Source organism: Lathyrus oleraceus, chromosome 3 (assembly GCF_024323335.1).
Source record: "Lathyrus oleraceus cultivar Zhongwan6 chromosome 3, CAAS_Psat_ZW6_1.0, whole genome shotgun sequence".
NCBI lineage: Eukaryota > Viridiplantae > Streptophyta > Magnoliopsida > Fabales > Fabaceae > Lathyrus > Lathyrus oleraceus.
Genome location: NC_066581.1, coordinates 148,037,354 through 148,059,871, shown reverse-complemented (window position 1 = coordinate 148,059,871; position 22,518 = coordinate 148,037,354). Strand labels below are relative to the sequence as shown.

The following is a 22,518-nucleotide window of genomic DNA, read 5'->3' as shown; positions in this document are numbered from 1 at the left end:
AATTGAAATGTAAAAGTAAGCATATTAATATATTAAAAATATGAAAAATAAATATAAACAAAAATTGGCGGGTAAGCCCGCCGCCTGCCAACCCGCCACCTTTGAGGGACGAGCTAGTTTTTAAGCCCAACTTCAATTGACGGACTTGCCCGTGTTACGCTGTCGCATGCGGATCAAAAACGAGTATTTTTGACAAAACGTAGTTAGCGACAAATTGACTCGGATTATCGTTCTCACAAGGATTCTTGAATGAATTAACCAATGAAAGTAACGATTAATGGGGTTTTGGTTGGTTTAGGATTCAATTAAAAAAAATAGATTAAAATAAGTGATTATTGAAATAAGCTGTAGCAACAACTTACTGATTCGGTCTTTGCCTATCATCGACTATCGTAATTCCAACCGCAGATTAAATATTCCTATTCTATTATAATATCAACTGACAAGCGCAATTGATGGTATAAGTTGTATGTTCCTATTATCCGAATTAAGCAAACAGGATTAAGTTTCATGAATTAAGCAAACATGAATTAAACGGACTCGATAACGAATTAAGCAAACGAAATCGTGACTATAGTTAGGATCACACAATCAATCGGATTAAATCAATATAGCATATGTAAATCAGATTAAGCAAACAAAATACATATATTAATATTGAAAGGAATAAAAAACCCGAATAAGAATTACTAAAATCTCAAGGTATCGGAACCCGAATACAGCAAATTGTTTGGATCGATTAGTTCTTCATGAGAATCCTTGCCAAAACTTTCAAGTCTTTCGTGAATAGTGATCATCCCCATGTTAGGCGGCTGCTAGGTATATGGAAAACAAGGAATTTAGTTTACAACCCAACTGGATCGAAAACATAACCCAAGCCCAAAACTAATGACCCAAAACTTAAATAAAACTAATGCTGCACTTCAACGAATTTTCTGGCCAAGCTACAGTCTGATTCAGCTTTCAACTTCTGAACAAAAGTTGTAGATCTTTTTCTTAGCTTTACATCGACTGGTAGCACGTCTCAATCCGATACTCTTAGCTCAAGATATGATTTTTCTCACGAAAGCTGCTAATGCTGAAAATTAAATACGAAAATTAAATAAGTGCAAAAATAAAATAAATTATGAAAACACATTAAAACATAAAAATAATCAAAGCAACCCGAAGAAATGCTTAAGTACAAACATGGAAGAAGGTGCATCAAAATGCACTGATCAAATTCCCCCACACTTGAACTTTTGCACTCCGAGCAAAATGAAAAACAAAACAAAACACAAACACATCAACGGTTACTCATTCTAGGCTACCAGTCATCTTCGGTTAAGTTTGCTTCGATAGATACTAATCTTGCACACTAAGGACATTGTAAGAACACTAATCCACAGTTATGCAGACATAAACCTCCTGAATACACAAATCAACTTGAATCATGTTATTATATTAAAGCCTAAGTTACTCATCCTTCTTCGGCTCTTTTTCATTCAGGCGCAATCACATTAAGCCTGTTATCTCCACACACTCATAGCAAGGCGACCGGTTAGTGACTCTGATCCTTTTCTGCACGGGGTTCTGGTACTTAAGTGGCATAACCCTTTGCTTATTCAGTTGTAGTTGCGGGGGATCGGACCGTAATCCGCCCTACCAAGTTCAGTACCAGAAACCACTGAACCAACTGATAACTAGTCTTATTTTCAAATTTTTATTTTGAAGGTTCTACATCCGTTGGGTTAAGTGACCGGGTGAGGGTCACCAAACTTAGAAGGTGCATTCCTTGTTTTTTTTTTTGAGCACTCACTTATATTCATCGGCTTCCCTGCGTAGAGTGCGTGTGAGATGGTGTTGACTGCTGAAATAAACTACTCAAGAGCTGTCAGAGGATGAGAATGTAAGGCTAAAACATAATAAAAATTCAACTCAATTTCCATATGCAGGAGACTTACGGTGTTAAAACAATGCTGATCTTGTGAACTTTTCCTAAGTCTCTACAAACTAACCTCAAATTATTCTATAGCCTAAAACTTTCAACAAAAATGCAATTTTTTTGTTTTTAGAAAGAAAACAAAAACAAAACAAAACAAAGAACAAAAACAAAGAAAATAAAGTATTCCCTCCCCCACACTTAAAATATGCATTGTCCTCAATGAAAGAAACAAACATAAAATAAGAGAGAGAAGAGAGAGGAAAGAACACACCCGAAGAATCAAGGAGGATGGGTGATCACATAAGCACCCTTTCCCAAAGAGATATATTCTACATTTTCTTCTTCCAAAGTGGGGCTGTCATGGAATAGCTTTGGGTAATGTCCATTGAACTTGAAATTTTTATTAGTATCTTCGTCTTTTATTCCAGGATCAAAGAATCTTGTAAAAGTAAAAGTGTCAAATGGACACGTGAAGGTGATCTGATCTGCAATGTCAGCCAATGTCCAACCAAATTCCTTTTTATGCTTCCTTAAAACCTGCAAAAGCTTATTTTCTTGATCGAAATCAAGGTTAGAAGAAATTATAGCCGGTAGTTTTTCATTCATCTCTAAATAAGCATATTTCATATTTTTAGGAAGTTGCTTCAACTCGAGGGAAGGTGGCTGCTCAATAGAAGGAGTGTTTGGGGAAGCCGGGATGTCAAGAGCTTTATCTACATGAACAACTTTATTTGCAACCTCATATGCAGTAAGAATATCAACTTGCAAGGCAACCTCAATTTCAGCACAAACAGAGCAAATTTTAATTTCAGTACAAATATCACAAGAATAAACATCATCAAAACCAGACAATGATGGAAAATCAGATGCAAACAAATCACTACAAGTATCATCAACAATTTCAGAAATCAAATCTATTTGAAAAACAAAATGTTCTTCCAAGGGTTGTTGGTTTGATCCTTGAGCTTGCTGCATGGCATTCACCAAAGTGGCAAGCTGCCCAATCTGTGTTTGCAAAGTCTTTAAAGTAGAATCTACTTGTTGTTGAAACTGAAGATTATTTGCAGCCATTTGTTTGATAATATCTTCTAGTGAAGGTCCAGAAGGTGCAGAGCACACAACCTCAAATTCCTTCAGATGCTCATGCGGATCCTCACCTGTAAGACCACTAAACCTTGGAAACAAGTGTATTAAACCAGATTTCAATTCAAAAGGAACCGAAACATCAGAATATTCAATACAAAAGTCATTATAATTAACATCAGGAGCAACAAACTGCCTTAATGTTCTTTGATCATCCATGTATTAAAAATCACAGAAATACCAACTATGTCCGAAATAGACAAAAACAAATAGAAAAAAGAAAAACGATTAAAATAAATTCAGAAAAATACAAAAGCACCAAACTTACTCTAATGACGTGAAATAAAAATTTTGAGATTTTTTTTTGGATTTTTTCGACACTATGAAAACAGTAAAAAATTAATTAAAAATAGAAAAACAAGGAATTTGGCAAATTTGACGTCAGAGTCCCTTACTCTGGAGTATTGATCGCACGATTTTTCTGCTTCCAGTAGGCAAAAAATTTATACAATCAAACACAAATTTTCCAAAAACCGGTTTTTTCTGACTCTAGACGCAACTCCGAATGCAAAACTGTAAAAAAATTCGGAAAAATAACAGGAAATTGCAGAACAACAAAACACACAATACTTAAAACTAAACTATTGGCTAATTCGACAAGAATCCCCGACAACGGCGCCAATTTGATCCGTTGTCGCGCGCGGATCCAAAACGAGTATTTTTGACTAAACGTAGTTAATGACAAATTGACTCGGATTATCGTTTTCACAAGGATTCTTGAATGAATTAACCAATGATAGTAACGATTAATGGGGTTTTGGTTGGTTTAGGATTCAATTAAAAAAATAGATTAAAATAAGTGATTATTAAAATAAGCTATAGCAACAATTTACTGATTCGGTCTTTGCCTATCATCGACTATCGTAATTCCAACCGCAGATTAACTATTCCGATTCGATTATAATATCAACTGACAAGCGCAATTGATAGTATAAGTTGTATGTTCCTATTATCCGAATTAAGCAAACGAGATTAAGTTTCATGAATTAAGCAAACATGAATTAAACGGACTCGATAACGAATTAAGCAAACGAAATCGTGACTATAGTTAGGATCACACAATCAATCAGATTAAATCAATATAGCATATGTAAATCGGATTAAGGAAACAAAATACATATATTAATATTGAAAGGAATAAAAAACCTCAATAAGAATTACTAAAATCTCAAGGTATCGGAACCCGAATACAACAAATTATTTGGATCGATTAGTTCTTCATGAGAATCCTTGCCAAAGCTTTCAAGTCTTTCGTGAATAGTGATCATCTCCATGTTAGGCGGCTGCTAGGTATATGGAAAACAAGGAATTTGGTTTACAACCCAACTGGATCGAAAATATAACCCAAGCCCAAAACTAATGACCCAAAACTTAAATAAAATTAATGCTGCACTTCAACGAATTTTCTGGCCCTGCTACAATCTGATTCAGCTCTCAACCTATGAACAAAAGTTGTAGATCTTTTTCTTAGCTTTCCATCGACTGGTAGCACGTCTCAATCCGATACTCCTAGCTCAAGATATGATTTTTCTCGCGAAAGCTGCTAATGCTGAAAATTAAATACGAAAATTAAATAAGTGCAAAAATAAAATAAATTATGAAAACACATTAAAACATAAAAATAATCAAAGCAACCCGAAGAAATGCGTAAGTACAAACATGGAAGAACGTGCATCAAATTGCACTGATCAAATTCCCCCACACTTGAACTTTTGCACTCCGAGCAAAATGAAAAACAAAACAAAACACAGACATATCAACGGTTACTCATTCTAGGCTACAAGTCATCTTCAGTTAAGTTTGCTTCGGTAGATACTAATCTTGCACACTAAGGACATTGTAAGAACACTAATCCACAGTTATGCAGACATAAACCTCCTGAATACACAAATCAACTCGAATCATGTTATTATATTAAAACCTAACTTACTCATCCTTCTTCGGCTCTTTTTCATTCAAGTGCAATCACATTAAGCCTGTTATCTCCACACACTCATAGCAAGGCGACCGGTTAGTAACTCTGATCCTTTTCTGCATGGGGTCCTGGTACTTAAGTGGCATAACCCTTTGCTTATTCAGTTGTAGTTGCGGGGGATCGGACCGTAATCCGCCCTACCAAGTTCAGTACCAGAAACCGCTGAACCAACTGATAACTAGTCTTATTTTCAAATTTTTATTTTGAAGGTTCTACATTCGTTGGGTTAAGTGACCGGGTGAGGGTCACCAAACTTAGAAGGTTCATTCCTTGTTTTTTTTTCGGAGCACTCACTTATATTCATCGGCTTCCCTGCATAGAGTGCGTGTGAGATGGTGCTGACTGCTGAAATAAACTACTCAAGAGCTGTCAGAGGATGAGAATGTAAGGCTAAAACATAATAAAAATTCAACTCAATTTCCATATGCAGGAGACTTACGGTGTTAAAACAATACTGATCTTGTGAACTTTTCCTAAGTCTCTACAAACCAACCTCAAATTATTCTATAGCCTAAAACTTTCAACAAAAATGCATTTTTTTTGTTTTTAGAAAGAAAACAAAAACAAAACAAAACAAAGAACAAAAACAAAGAAAATAAAGTATTCCCTCCCCCGCACTTAAAATATGTATTGTTCTCAATGAAAGAAACCAACATAAAATAAGAGAGAGAAGAGAGAGAAAAGAACACACCAGAGTAGTCAAGGAGGATGGGTGATCACATAAGCAGCCTTTCCCAAAGAGATATATTCTACATTTTCTTCTTCCAAAGTGGGGTTGTCATGGAATAGCTTTGGGTAATGTCCATTGAACTTGAAATTTTTATTAGTATCTTCGTCTTTTATTCCAGGATCAAAGAATCTTCTAAAAGTAAAAGTGTCAAATGGACACGTGAAGTTGATCTGATTTGGAATGTCAGCCAATGTCCAACCAAATGCCTTTTTATGCTTCCTTAAAATCTGCAAAAGTTTATTTTTTTGATCGAAATCAAGGTTAGAAGAAATTATAGCCGGTAGTTTTTCATTCATCTCTAAATAAGCATATTTCATATTTTCAGGAAGTTGCTTCAGCTTGAGGGAAGGTGGTTGCTAAATAGAAGGAGTGTTTGGGGCAGCCGGGATGTCAAGATCTTTATATACATGAACAACTTTATTTGCAACCTCATCTGCAGTAAGAATATCAACTTGCAAGGCAACCTCAATTTCAGCACAAACAAAGCAAATTTTAATTTCAGTACAAATATCACAAGAATAAACATCATCAAAACCAGACAATGATGGAAAATCAGATGCAAACAAATCACTACAAGTATCATCAACAATTTCAGAAATCAAATCTATTTGTAAAACAGAATGTTCTTCCAAGGGTTGTTGGTTTGATCCTTGAGCTTGCTGCATGTCATTCACCAAAGTGGCAAGCTGCCCAATCTGTGTTTGCAAAGTCTTTAAAGTAGAATCTACTTGTTGTTGAAACTGAAGATTATTTGCAGCCATTTGTTTGACAATATCTTCTAGTGAAGATCCAGAAAGTGCAGAGCACACAACCTCAAATTCCTTCAGATGCTCATGCGGATCCTCACCTGCAAGACCACTAAACCTTGAAAACAAGTGTATTCAACCAGATTTCAATTCAAAAGGAACCGTAAAATCATAATATTCAATACAAATGTCATTATAATTAACATCAGGAGCAGTAAACTGCCTTAATGTTCTTTGATCATCCATGTTAAAAATAACACAAAAATACCAACTATGTCCGAAATAGACAAAAACAAATAGTAAGAAGAAAAACGATTAAAATAAATTCAGAAAAATACAAAAGCACCAAACTTACTCTAATGACGTGAAATAAAAATTTTGAGATTTTTTTTTGGATTTTTTCGACACTATGAAAACAGTAATAAATTAATTAAAAATAGAAAAACAAGGAATTTGACAAATTTGACGTCAGAGTCCCTTACTCTGGAGTATTGATCGCACGATTTTTCTGCTTCCAGTAGGCAAAAATTTATACAATCAAACACAAATTTCCCCAAAACCGGTTTTTTCTGACTCTAGACGCAAAACTGTAGAAAAATTCGGAAAAATAACAGTAAATTGCAGAAAACAAAACATACAATACTTAAAACTAAATTATTGGCTAATTCGACAAAAATCCCCGGCAACGGCGCCAATTTGATCCACTGTCGCGCGGGGATCAAAACCGAGTATTTTTGACTAAACGTAGTTAATGACAAATTGACTCGGATTATCGTTCTCACAAAGATTCTTGAATGAATTAACCAATGATAGTAACGATTAATGGGGTTTTGGTTGGTTTAAGATTCAATTAAAAAAATAGATTAAAATAAGTGATTATTGAAATAAGTTGTAGCAACAATTTACTGATTCGGTCTTTGCCTATCATCGACTATCGTAATTCCAACCGCAAATTAACTATTCCTATTCGATTATAATATCAACTTACAAGCGCAATTGATAGTATAAGTTTTCTATTATCCGAATTAAGCAAATGGGATTAAGTTTCATGAATTAAGCAAACATGAATTAAACGGACTCGATAACGAATTAAGCAAACGAAATCGTGACTATAGTTAGGATCACACAATCAATCGGATTAAATCAATATAGCATATGTAAATCGGATTAAGCAAACAAAATACATATATTAATATTGAAAGGAATAAAAAACCTGAATAAGAATTACTAAAATCTCAAGGTATCGGAACCCGGATACAACAAATTGTTTGGATCGATTAGTTCTTCATGAGATTAAGTTTCATAAATTAAGCAAACATGAATTAAACGGACTCGATAACGAATTAAGCAAACGAAATCGTGACTATAGTTAGGATCACACAATCAATCGGATTAAATCAATATAGCATATGTAAATCGGATTAAGGAAACAAAATACATATATTAATATTGAAAGGAATAAAAAACCTGAATAAGAATTACTAAAATCTCAAGGTATCGGAACCCGAATACAACAAATTGTTTGGATCGATTAGTTCTTCATGAGAATCCTTGCCAAAGCTTTCAAGTCTTTCGTGAATAGTGATCATCCCCATGTTATGCGGCTGTTAGGTATATGGAAAACAAGGAATTTGGTTTACAACCCAACTGGATCGAAAACATAACCCAAGCCCAAAACTAATGACCCAAAACTTAAATAAAACTAATGCTGCACTTCAACGAATTTTCTGGCCCTGCTAGAGTCTGATTCAGCTCTCAACTTCTGAACAGAAGTTGTAGATCTTTTTCTTAGCTTTCCATCGACTGGTAGCACGTCTCAATCCGATACTCCTAGCTCAAGATATGATTTTTCTCACGAAAGCTGCTAATGCTGAAAATTAAATACGAAAATTAAATATGTGCAAAAATAAAATAAATAATGAAAAAACATTAAAACATAAAAATAATCAAAACAACCCGAATAAATGCTTAAGTACAAACATGGAAGAACGTGCATCAAAATGCACTGATCAAATTCCCCCACACTTGAACTTTTGCACTCCGAGCAAAATGAAAAACAAAACAAAACACAAACACATCAACGATTACTCATTCTAGGCTACAAGTCATCTTCGGTTAAGTTTGCTTCGATAGATACTAATCTTGCACACTAAGGACATTGTAAGAACACTAATCCACAGTTATGCAGACATAAACCTCCTGAATACACAAATCAACTCGAATCATGTTATTATATTAAAGCCTAACTTACTCATCATTCTTCAGCGCTTTTTCATTCAAGCGCAATCACATTAAGCCCGTTATCTCCACACACTCATAGCAAGGCGACCGGTTAATGACTCTGATCCTTTTCTGCACGGGGTTCTGGTACTTAAGTGGCATAACCCTTTGCTTATTCAGTTGTAGTTGCGTGGGATCGGACCGTAATCCCCCCTACCAAGTTCAGTACCAGAAACCGCTGAACCAACTGATAACTAATCTTATTTTCAAATTTTTATTTTGAAGGTTCTACATCTGTTGGGTTAAGTGACCGGGTGAGGGTCACCAAACTTAGAAGGTGCATTCCTTGTTTTTTTTTTCCGGAGCACTCACTTATATTCATCGGCTTCCCTGCGTAGAGTGCGTGTGAGATGGTGCTGACTGCTGAAATAAACTACTCAAGAGCTGTCAGAGGATGAGAATGTAAGGCTAAAACATAATAAAAATTCAACTCAATTTCCATATGCAGGAGACTTACGGTGTTAAAACAATACAGATCTTGTGAACTTTTCCTAAGTCTTTACAAACCAACCTCAAATTATTCTATAGCATAAAACTTTCAACAAAAATACAATTTTTTTGTTTTCTGAAAGAAAACAAAAACAAAACAAATCAAAGAACAAAAACAAAGAAAATAAAGTATTCCCTCCCCCACATTTAAAATATGCATTGTCCTCAATGAAAGAAACAAACATAAAATAAGAGAGAGAAGAGAGAGAAGAGAGAGGAAAGAACACTCCCGAGTAGTCAAGGAGGATAGGTGATCACATAAGTAGTATTTCCCAAAGAGATATATTCTACATTTTCTTCTTCCAAAGTGGGGCTGTCATGGAATAGCATTGGGTAATGTCCATTGAACTTGAAATTTTTATTAGTATCTTCGTCTTTTATTCCAGGATCAAAGAATCTTATAAAAGTAAAAGTGTCAAATGGACACGTGAAGGTGATCTGATCTGGAATGTCAGCCAATGTCCAACCAAATGCCTTTTTATGCTTCCTTAAAACCTGCAAAAGCTTATTTTCTTGATCAAAATCAAGGTTAGAAGAAATTATAGCCGGTAGTTTTTCATTCATCTCTAAATAAGCATATTTCATATTTTCAGGAAGTTGCTTCAGCTCGAGGGAAGGTGACTGCTCAATAGAAGGAGTGTTTGGGGCAGCTGGGATGTCAAGAGCTTTATCTACATGAACAACTTTATTTGCAACCTCATCTGCAGTAAGAATATCAACTTGCAAGGCAACCTCAATTTCAGCACAAACAAAGCAAATTTTAATTTCAGTACAAATATCACAAGAATAAACATCATCAAAACCAGACAATGATGGAAAATCAGATGCAAACAAATCACTACAAGTATCATCAACAATTTTAGAAATCAAATCTATTTGAAAAACAGAATGTTCTTCCAAAGGTTGTTGGTTTGCCCAATCTGTGTTTGCAAAGTCTTTAAAGTAGAATCTACTTGTTGTTGAAACTGAAGATTATTTGCAGCCATTTGTTTGACAATATCTTCTAGTGAAGATCCAGAAAGTGTAGAGAACACAACCTCAAATTCCTTCAGATGCTCATGCGGATCCTCACCTGCAAGACCACTAAACCTTGAAAACAAGTGTATTAAACCAGATTTCAATTCAAAAGGAACCGAAACATTAGAATATTTAATACAAAAGTCATTATAATTAACATCAGGAGCAACAAACTGGCTTAATGTTCTTTGATCATCCATGTAAAAAATAACACAGAAATACCAACTATGTCCGAAATAGACAAAAACAAATAGAAAGAAGAAAAACGATTAAAATAAATTCAGAAAAATACAAAAGCACCAAACTTACTATAATGACGTGAAATAAAAATTTTGAGATTTTTTTTTGGATTTTTTCGACACTATGACAACTGTAAAAAAATTAATTAAAAATAGAAAAACAAGGAATTTGGCAAATTTGACGTCAGAGTCCCTTACTCTGGAGTATTGATTGCACGATTTTTCTGCTTCCAGTAGGCAAAAAATTTATACAATCAAACACAAATTTTCCAAAAACCGGTTTTTTCTGACTCTAGACGCAACTCCGAACGCGAAACTGTAGAAAAATTCGGAAAAATAACAGGAAATTACAGAACAACAAAACACACAATACTTAAAACTAAACTATTGGCTAATTCGACAAGAATCCCCGACAACGGTGCCAATTTGATCCGCTGTCGCGCGCGGATCAAAAACGAGTATTTTTGAAAAAACGTAGTTAGCGACAAATTGACTCGGATTATCGTTCTCACAAGGATTCTTGAATGAATTAACCAATGATAGTTACGATTAATGGGGTTTTGGTTGGTTTAGGATTCAATTAAAAAAATAGATTAAAATAAGTGATTATTGAAATAAGTTGTAGCAACAATTTACTTATTCGGTCTTTGCCTATCATCGACTATCGTAATTCCAACCGCAGATTAACTATTCCTATTCGATTATAATATCAACTGACAAGCGCAATTGATAGTATAAGTTGTATGTTCCTATTATCCGAATTAAGCAAACGGGATTAAGTTTCATGAATTAAGCAAACATGAATTAAACGGACTCGATAACGAATTAAGTAAACGAAATCGTGACTATAGCTAGGATCACACAATCAATCGGATTAAATCAATATAGCATATGTAAATCGGATTAAGCAAACAAAATACATATATTAATATTGAAAGGAATAAAAAACCTCAATAAGAATTACTAAAATCTCAAGGTATCGGAACCCAAATACAGCAAATTATTTGGATCGATTAGTTCTTCATGAGAATTCTTGCCAAAGCTTTCAAGTCTTTCGTGAATAGTGATCATCCCCATGTTATGCGGCTTCTAGGTATATGGAAAACAAGGAATTTGGTTTACAATCCAACTAGATCGAAAACATAACCCAAGCCCAAAACTAATGACCCAAAACTTAAATAAAACTAATGTTGCACTTCAACGAATTTTCTGACCCTGCTACAGTCTGATTCAGCTCTCAACTTCTGATTAAAAGTTGTAGATCTTTTTCTTAGCTTTCCATCGACTGGTAGCACGTCTCAATCCGATACTCCTAGCTCAAGATATGATTTTTCTCGCGAAAGCAGCTAATGCTGAAAATTAAATACGAAAATTAAATAAGTGCAAAAATAAAATAAATTATGAAAACACATTAAAACATAAAAATAATCAAAGCAAACCAAAGAAATGCTTAAGTACAAACATGGAAGAACGTGCATCAAAATGCACTGATCAGCCAGTCCCACCCTTTTTTTGTGTGGGCTTAAGGTGTGGCGGGGCGGGGCCAGGAAGGCGACCCGTTTTGTCACTCCTAGTTAGAGAGCAAGAAGAAGTATGGTGGTGATGTTCAGAAGTCAGAACTCTCCAATTCTGATAAGAAACATCAGAATGTTCATAAGCGAAAAGAGAAGTTTGACAAGAGAAATGTTTAGTGCTACAGTTGCAACAAGTTTGGTTTATTTTGTAACACCATAACTACCCCAGCGCGAAATAAGACAGAAGTAAAACAACGATTCACATATGATGTCACTCAAACATTACATAAACATGCTTTGTAACACGGGTTAGATAAAAACATGCAATACTTAAACAACAATCATCACATACTCGCCTTTATATAGGCTCATCGCGGCTGAAAATAATTCAATTAAAGTGATTCAACAACACATAACACCATAAGTCATAATGTCTAATACGCGTATCAACAACATCAGAATAATAACAAATAATAAAACAAATGTTCTCCCACTATTACATATACGATCAACGAAATCTAAATATCGCATAAAACTTAAAAAAGAAGAACAACTTCAACGCCGTTCTTCAGCTTCTAAACATGTACTCATTTACCTGCTCGTTTGTACCTCAAGAAGGAACACAAAACCATACAAACAAAAAGGGTGATAATACGATCATAATATATAATTGTGCAAAAGTATGCAAGGGTTCCCTAAGCAAACATCAACAATTATTCAGCACAATTCATTCACATCAACTACACAAGTATTCTCAATCACCAATGTCAACAAAATCAAACAGTTACATATGCAACAATGAATGCAATGTACTCAACACCAAGATTCTACAAGCATGTGGTACCATTATGGACAACACATGCCCATCTCGCTCCTAAACTTCCACCATAGTGCGAGTGCGACTTTCCATTATATTTATTTTGTAGGATGTTAAAACTAGGATACTTTAGCGTTTATGTATATAGAACGATATCCTTTGATTCTCAATATGCATCTTAGTATTATGAAACATAAAAACATTTGGAAACGAGTTAGAAAATGTTTCATGCATCAAAAATAAGTTTTTATGGGCAAAACAATTTATGAGTCGACACATAAAAGAAAATTTTTCTTATGTGTCGATACATCCAATTTTCAGGTCGACTCATGTACCTCATTTTTAAAGACTGGTATATTTGGTTTGATGTGTCGTCTATACAAGTCGACATATGACCTATACAGGTTGACACATGACCTATACAGGTGTTCGCATGTGGTGTTCGCGCAAACAATCTCTAGCCTCCTATTGAGGTTTACTTGCCGGATCGACTACAAAATCCTAGACTAATGTGTTTAAGTATTTGGCCTCCTGGATAACTGTCACCTTGGGTCTGTATCTGATAGGAAGACTCCTAAGAATCTTCTTGGCATGATTAAATGTACTATAGCTCTTGTTCAGAACCTGAAGTACTGATACAAGAACTTGGAACCTTGAGATCATGGTTTCAATGTCTTCATCATCCTTCATTTTTAATAGCTCATACTGTTGAACTAGAAGGTTAGCCTTAGCTTCCTGAACTTGCTGATTCCCTTCATAAGTAGCACATAGGGATTTAGAAATGGTCTTGGTAGTAGATTTAGCAATGATCTTGATGTACTCCGACTGAGGTAGAGCATAAACCAATATGCCTCTAACTCTATGATGTTTTTTATAGATTTTTTTCTGAGCAGGTGTGAGAGTTTTTCTGTCAACAAACATTTCTACTCCATTAACTGAAATATCAATGTCATCTTCCAGAATATCCCATAACTCATCATCAGGACCTATGATATGAGTATACATCTTGACCTTCCACCATTCAAACTCATTAGAGTCTCCATTAAAAGTTAGAGGTCTAGCTGTATAATTCTGTTCTTTTCTGAAGTTTATAATCATGATTAATAACATTATGTGGATGAGGAGGACCACTATCAGATTTAGAAACTTTAGACATGATTCAATATGTTTTTTTCAGGATCTTTTTCGCACCACTGTTAAATGTTTAGCACAAATTGTGCTTCGATGCCAACTGAAGGTGAGAAAAACACAAAAAGGGGGGTTGAATTGTGTTGATTTTGTCTTTCTTTCTAAAGTTCTTGTCAGATTCTAAACACATGATATAGAATCCGAATCAGAGATAAGAGGTAGGCAACATATAAATAATGCAAGAAATAAGAGAGATACACAGACTTACCCTAATTTCTCTTACAACTCGAGAATAATCAAGTCCCCTTGTACTAACAAGATATTTTCATTATAATCACATAAGGTTATAATTTTCTCAAGCACACAAGCAAGAGACTTCTAATTCTCAAACACAAAGTAAGAGACTTATATGCTCAAACACACAAGCAAGATATTTTCAATGCTCAAACACACAACCAATAAACTTTTATGCTCAAGCACATAAGCAAGAAATTTCAAATGCTCAAATACTAAGAAGACAAAGTAGGCTCAGAAGTAGACAATGACATATCAGAGTCACCTTGGTCATTAAGCTTTGTGTAGTCATCAAGTTCTGATCAGCAGAGGGAGACTTCTTCAAAGTCTGGTCTTTAGAGGTTGACTTCTTCAAACTTTAAACGTAAGACATTGACTTTATCAGAAGTAAGCTTCTTCAGAGTCTGGTCTTCAGCTTCTGATCCATAAGATTTTGGTCTTTAAACTTCTCATAAGATGTTCATAGTCAAAACTAATACTTGGATTGTTCATGAAATTTAGTCTTTGGTCTTGCACACTTGAACAAATATATACTCAATTTTTCTTTAAATACTTTGTTATCATCAAAACATAAGGGATATATGATAAACCAATTTTGTTCTAACATCACCATCAAGAGTTATGAACACCTCACCATGAGGGATGTGGAAAGAGATGCCTTTTTATGCCATCTCTCCACAAAATTCATTAACATGCCATGGTGAATGATCTTGTATCCAATGGCTCATAAACATGTCAGCCCAGAGTAACAAAATACATCTTGAAACCATGTGACTACATTCTATTCCAAATTCAAAATATTTTTAGCATGATTTACAGATTTTATCGTTCCATGCTCCTATAAAAATTAATATATCAACATCAGTCTCAACTCAATTAGTATGAAATAGGTGTAACGAAAAGTAAAAAAAAATATACACCTCTTTCTCACACATGCCTAGTAACATGTTTTGCATAAAGAAGAAGTAAGGAGGTGTCACAAGGGCCTCTTAAAAAACTATCAGGAACGAGAGCAACAACAAGAAGTTCTTCTTGATGGGCTTCAGGTGCTTCATAAGCTACAAGGTCATCATGAGACACGTGCCCTCAGGAGGTCGAAGTCTGAGACACGCGACCTTGTGAAGCCTAAGACACACGACCATGTGAAGTCGACATTTCCGCGTCAAATGAACTAGCACTAACTCGTGGCCTCGAGCGCACTGCCCTCTCCCTACGAACTGACGCATGTTGGAATACATGGTCGTGCCTCAATCTATCCTAATTTTCAGCCATTGTTCCTATAATACAAACCAGGAAATCACATCAAAATCAATGCAAGTCAAATCTAGAGATGCATCTCCGTAAAACAATAAATGCGAAAATCAGAGATGCATCTCCGTAAAAAAACGCGATTGTAAAAAATTCCCTAAACACCAATAATGTGAATGCATGACTATACAAACTACCAATTTTAAATGTAACCGCGAAAGTAATGCATTTTAAACAACCTAGGTTACCTAAAACATGCATAACAACTCAAAAATAGAAAGGAAATGAAAAACTTACCAATTGAGTGTTGTTGTGCGAAAACTCAAATGAAGTGAATGAAATATACTTGGATCGATTACAATAAGTTAGACATAATGTTAAAGCTTGAAAAATGACGCACTTGAATTTTACTCACAAGCTTTTGAAGAGTTTGTGAAAGTGTAGCAAACAAAGAAGGAAGAGTTATTTTAATTTTAACCGTCCGAAGATGCATCTTTGTAAAATCCGTTGAACATAAATCATTGAGTTTTAAAATAAAGGTTATTACAAAGATGTATCTTCAAAAAATTAATGAGTGTAATTTAAATGTGTCCGAAAATAAATCTCAAAAATCTAAAATATTTTGTAAACATCGAAATGAAGGATGTTCGTATGGGGGAGAAAAGTAACCTCCTAAATTATGGAGGAGGCTCCGAATATGATGATATCCATGGTCCATTCCCCATTGGGGTACCTAATATAGTAAAAGCCAGACAAAATAAATTATTATGGAACCAATAAATCTGAATATATTTCCCTAAAAATAAATAAATAATATTGGACCTTGTTGTATTTTATATCTTTACACGACCTTATCAAAACACAACGAGCCATACTATTGCCTCTCGAACTTTAGGTCCAATTAGTATCGGGTTCCTTTCCAAGCCCAATCTCTCTCTTTCTCTCTCCTGAAAACCCTAGATCTCGCGCGGCGCCGCCGAGCCGCGTTCCAGTCAGATTCCGTCGACACCGCTGGTAGATCTCAAACCCGAATATTCTAATTTGTCAATTATTTTTGAGAATTCTCTTCATCTGATTCCTTTTTCACTTCTACTCAAGTTTTGTCAATAATCGCTTTTGTTGCAAGTCGTTATTCCTTTTCAGCTTTTCTTTCTGTAAACTGTGTTTGGGCGGTTCTTACTTAATTTGAAACTAGTAGATCGATCCTATATTGCCTCTCTTTTTATTTATCCAATTGTAGTGTGATATTTTATATATATGTATAGTAGTGATTAGTTGAAACTTGAAACTGGTTTTGAGTTTATGCTTGATTTATTACATCATGCGGGCTCTGGATACTGGAAAGTGCTTGTGATCTATGTACTTCTTCCATTTGACTGTTGGGTTGTTCTTATTGAGATGGGCCTATCCGACCCAACAATGGGCCCAATTATCCTTTGGGTTCATCGAGAGTTGTGTATATTATGGCTTAATTACATTTGTGAATATATGTCGAAGAATTAAACGCAAATATATACTTGGATAAATAGTAACGAATTTACGGATTGTGGGTATTGTTGCTATCGTGTCCTTGGGTTGGGCCTTATTATTTTATTAACAAATTCAAAATGCATTTTTTTTATCTGACAATCAAATGTGATTCATGTTAAGAATATCTGATGCTGAGAACATTTTTATGTTGTTCATTCATTAATATTTAATGTAGAGCTTTCCTTGGTTTTTTTCCACCCAATGAAAGTTGCAGTAGTTCATCTGCACAACCCAGCCAAGAGAAGTGAAATGGTGTAGAGAGAAAAACAAACTGCACTGGTTGCTTTCATGCATGAGTTGCGTATTCTTATCCTTGGAAGGATATATGTAAAAAATAAATATTTCTGGTTTGCCTTCTTTTTATGTATAAATATTTTCTAATTACTAATGATAGGACAAATTTGTAAACAAAGAGTTCACGCATTGAATAAATTGTGTGTTATGCTTATGCGTGGTACTTAGGGGTAGCAGCGCAGTTTGTTGAAAATTCTTTTAAAAAATGTAATTATCTCCCTGCATTTTCTACTGATGGGAATTAAACCCTCACTCTATGCTTTTTCTTAATTGCGCTGCTTAAATTGCATGCTTTATTTAAATTAATAGATTTGTTGCTTTGGATGTTCTGTATTACTTTTCACTATTTCTTTCCATGTAGTTCTTGATTTCTCTGCTTTCCAAATATTCATTGTAGACAAATGCTTATATGGCTGAATGTTTATGTTAATTTTAAGTCTGTATATTTTTCTTGTGATGCATTATATCTCGAGACCTCATGTCCTACTGATGCCATGTTTATCTTCACATACACATGGTACCGGTGTAATTGTGATTGATTACATAAATATTTATTTCTTCTGGGTAAGGCAGGAGGACATATACTAATAGGATGGCTACCCTTGAAGAAGGTGAAGTGGTGGTGACCCCTGATGTAAAAGATGAGTCGATCAATGCCGACAAGATGGATGTTATTGAAGACAAATTAGTGGTGACCCCTGATGTAAAAGATGAGTCGATCAATGCCGACAAGATGGATGTTATTGAAGACAAATTAGTGGTGACCCCTGATGTAAAAGATGAGTCAATCAATGCCGACAAGATGGATGTTATTGAAGACAAATTAGTGGTGACCCCTGATGTAAAACAAGAGCCAAACAGCCCTGGCTCTCAACCTGGCAACGATCTTGAAAATTCTGAAATTCTGTCTAACAATAATGTGGAAAATTTGGAGACACAGCCCATCAAGGATCTCTGCAATTCTGAAGCACACCCTAATGAAAGACTTTCTACATCTGAAACCCTGCCTACCGATGGTGATGCAGATGAGTTGGACAACACAAAAGAATGTCAGGAAAATGAGCTGGAGAATTCTGAATCACTGAACAACAACCAGGTTGGCAATGCTGGTGCTGCAGAAGACAATCAGCCAATTGATTTGGAGGCAAGACTTGATACCCCGCAGGACAACTCTGAAGCTGCACCTGGTGATCTGCTTGTTGGTTCTGAAGCTACTACTGACAAGAAGGCTTCCTTAGAGGCACAGCCCAGCAACCAGGTAGTTGATTCTCAGGCATTGCCAAGCAATGCTGTGGTTAATTCTGAAATGCAGACAAGTAATGAAGCACAACACAGTGATGAGGTGGTTGCATCTGAAACACAAAATAGAGATGAGTTGGTTGAATCTGAAAAACAGCACAACAATGAGAGTGCGCTTGTATCTGAAACGCAGCGCATTGATGAGATTATTGTTACTGAAGCACAACACAAGACTGAGGTGGTGATATCGGAAACGCATGACAATGATGAAATGGTCATGTCTGAAGCACAGCCCAGCAGTGAAGTTGTATTGTCGGACTCACAGCAGAGCAATGGGGTGGTCATATCTGATTCACAGCTGAACAGTGAGGTGGTTTTTTCTGACACTCAGCCCAGCAATGATACCGTCATACATGAATCACAAATTAGCAATGATGTGGTTGTGTTTGACACAGAGCCCAACAATGAGAATGTCATTCATCAAGAAGGGGTATGCAATGATGCAGTTGTGTCTGACACACAGCCCAACATTGATGTAGTCATGTCTGACTCACAGCCCAACAATGAGAGTGTCATGCACGAAGCAGGGATCATCCATGATGCAGTTGTGTCTGGCACACAGCCTAACAATGAGGAAGTTATGTCTGACACACAACCCAACAATGAGACTGTCATTTACGAGGAACAAATCAGTAATGAGACTGTAATGCACGAAGCACAAATCAGCAATGATGTGGTTGCATCTGAAGCTCGGCCTGAGAATGAGTTAACCAATTCAACAATGTATCCCAATAATCAGATATCCCATCAAGAAATTCTTCTTGATAATCATCAGTTTGCTAATCTCCATATGATTCCTGAAGATCAACTGCCTCAACCTGAATCATTGCCTAATACTGAATCGCCGCATAGCTCTGAACCAGTGGCAGACAGTCACGACACAGATGTCAAACAAGTATCCCATAACCACTTGCAAGAGTATGATACACTGCCAAATAACCATCTGGACCATCATGAGGCACTGGCCAACCATCAGTTGGCTATCTCTGAAACACTGCCCCATGATCAGCTAGCCAATTCCCAAATGATGACTCACTATGACCTGGCAAATAGTGAAACGTTTCACAGCAGTCAGATCAGTTCTCAAGCACACTATGAGATAGTCAATGCTAACGATTTTCCCAGCTATGAAATAGTAAATGCTGAAACTCCACCAAACAATGAAGAACATACCCCAGAGACACAGCCGAATAAGAGGAGGAAAAAGAAATCTATAGTTTGGGAACACTTCACCATAGAAACAGTTAGTGCTGACTGTAGAAGGGCATGTTGCAAGGAATGCAAGCAAACTTTTGCCTACAGTACTGGCCCTAAAGTTGCTGGTACCAGCCACCTTAAACGGCACATTGCCAAAGGTGCATGCCCAGCTCTTCTGCGTAGTTTAGATCCAAATCAGTATGCCCCATATACCCCGCGTTCAAGGGGAAGTGGTGCTGCTGGCAATGCTAGCAATACACCAAAACGGCGTTATAGAACTGCTAGCACGCCTTACGTGATTTTCGATCAAGATCGGTGTCGTCAAGAGATTGCTAGGATGATCATTATGCATGATTACCCCCTTCACATGGTTGAGCATCCAGGATTCGTTGCATTTGTTCAAAATCTGCAACCTCAGTTCAACATGGTGAGCTTTAATACTATTCAAGGAGACTGCGTCGCAACTTACCTGACGGAAAAGCAAAACCTTATGAAGTATTTTGATGAATTACCAGGACGTTTTGGCCTGACGCTGGACATGTGGACCTCAAGTCAATCTGTAGGGTATGTGTTTATCACAGGACATTTTGTTGATAGCGATTGGAAGTTGCAGAGGAGAATTCTCAATGTTGTGATGGAACCATACCCTGATTCTGACTCTGCTCTCAGCCATGCTGTATCTGTCTGCATTTCTGATTGGAATTTGGAGGGAAGGTTATTTACTATTACTTGTAATCAGCCACTGACTGAAGTCACCATTGAGAATCTCAGACCTCTACTCTCTGTGAAGAATCCACTTATCTTCAATGGCCAGTTGCTAATTGGAAGTTGCATTTCCCGTACTTTAAGCAATGTTGCATATGATTTGTTAGGCTCAGCACATGGCATTGTTAATAAAATCCGGGAAAGTGTGAAATATGTGAAGACTTCAGAATCACATGAGGAAAAATTCATGGATCTTAAGCAGCACCTTCAGGTACCTAGTGAAAGGAGCCTTTTTATTGATGACCAAACCAAATGGAATACAACATATCAAATGTTGGTTGCAGCTTCTGAACTGAAGGAAGTGTTTTCTTGTTTAGACACTTCGGATCCTGATTACAAAGGAACCCCATCTGTTCAAGATTGGAAGCTTGTTGAGACCCTTTGCGCATACTTGAAACCCCTTTATGATGCAGCAAACATTCTTATGACAACAACTTATCCCACTGCTATTACATTCTTTCATGAAATTTGGAAATTACATTTGGATCTTGCTCGTGCTGTTATGAATGAGGATCCCTTCATTAGTGACCTTACTAAACCCATGCATGAAAAGATCGATAAGTACTGGAGAGATTGTAGTCTGGCTTTGGTGATTGCTGTAGTTATGGATCCTCGTTTCAAGATGAAGCTTGTTGAGTTCAGTTTCACAAAAATATATGGTGAGGATGCTCATGTGTATGTCAAGATTGTTAATGACGGAATTCATGAGCTGTTTCGTGAGTATGCGACCCTTCCTCTTCCGGTAACACCGGCATATGCGGAAGAAGGAAATGCTGGAAGTAACATGAAGATGGATGGGTCCCCGGGAGGAACTTTGTTGTCAGATAACGGTCTTACAGACTTTGATGTCTACATCATGGAAACTTCTACCCATCAGACGAAGTCTGAATTGGATCAATATATGGAAGAATCACTATTGCCGCGAGTGCCAGACTTTGATGTATTAGGTTGGTGGAAGCTAAATAAACTTAAGTACCCGACACTGTCTAGGATGGCCCGAGACATATTGTCTATTCCAGTTTCTACTGTTCCTCATGACAACGTCTTTGACAAAACGAGCAGAGAAATGGATCATTATCGAAGTTCCTTGCGTCCAGAGACAGTGGAAGCACTTATTTGTGCCAAAGATTGGATGCAGTATGGAGCACCCGAATCTGCGACTGCACTTGTGAAAATGGAAATCTAGATTTCATGTTGTGATGGAAACCTAGATTTCATGTGGTTGTATCCATTATGTTTTTAGGTTCTCTTGTATTTTACTTTTAACTTAGTTCTCTTTTAGGCTATATTGTAATATTTGAGAGATTATTTGGATGATTCATCTTGAATATTTAAACTTTAAACTATGATCTAACTTTTCTTTGATGCTAGAAATAGAAATAGATCCTTCCTTTCCGTATACAAGTCCTCAACAGAAATATTCAAGAACTGCAGATAATTGGATTTGCTCCATCAGAAATCAGCCTAAATTGAGGTGGCAATAACTGGAACGATTTGCTCCAGCTAAAAATTGCGACACTCCCATGAATAATTTTCTGCAGTTTGATGGAACCAAAGGTAAAAATAATAGAATAGAAAAATCATGTTTATTTGCTTATTGGTAGTCATGTTAGTTAATTTGATCTTGTTACAATTAAGAGTTTATCAGAGCTGCTAATAGAATTCACATTCTGATCATATATGTTTTAACTGTTCTGATTCTGATTTTTGTCCCTTTTTTTTTTGTTTTTCATTGGTTTTTTTTTATAATAAAGTTTATACACAAATAGAAGACAATCAGGAATAAGTGCCGCCACTTCTATTTTATGGTAAAACCAATCCTTATGATTCAGTTGAAGTAATTTTCTACTGTTTTCCGTTGTAACATTTTGATTACTGTGTTTGTGCTT

General features: G+C 36.0%; 1 protein-coding gene and 1 long non-coding RNA gene across 3 annotated transcripts; one reads left to right on the top strand and one right to left on the bottom strand.

The window, feature by feature from the left end:
• Positions 1–14,791: 14,791 nt before the first annotated feature.
• Positions 14,792–16,511, bottom strand: LOC127125891 (uncharacterized). The gene is made up of 3 exons (XR_007804829.1): positions 16,367–16,511; positions 16,214–16,277; positions 14,792–15,573 (listed from the first exon to the last, which is right to left on the bottom strand). It is a non-coding gene; the product is annotated as an uncharacterized LOC127125891 (long non-coding RNA).
• On the top strand, positions 16,398–21,983 carry LOC127125889 (zinc finger BED domain-containing protein DAYSLEEPER). 2 transcript variants are annotated; one of them, XM_051054745.1, is made up of 2 exons: positions 16,398–16,558; positions 17,942–21,983. In XM_051054745.1, exon 2 carries the CDS (start codon positions 17,961–17,963, stop codon positions 21,813–21,815), a length of 3,855 nt encoding a protein of 1,284 aa, XP_050910702.1. In that variant the 5' UTR covers positions 16,398–16,558; positions 17,942–17,960; the 3' UTR covers positions 21,816–21,983. The 2 variants fall into 2 exon arrangements, with proteins under 2 accessions (XP_050910702.1, XP_050910701.1); XM_051054744.1 differs by having other exon boundaries at positions 17,938–21,983.
• Positions 21,984–22,518: the final 535 nt, after the last annotated feature.

What these genes read in the sequence shown, in the direction of transcription:
- LOC127125889 (XM_051054745.1), top strand. Translation starts at nt 17,961, where the DNA reads ATGGCTACCCTTGAAGAAGGTGAAGTGGTGGTGACCCCTGATGTAAAA.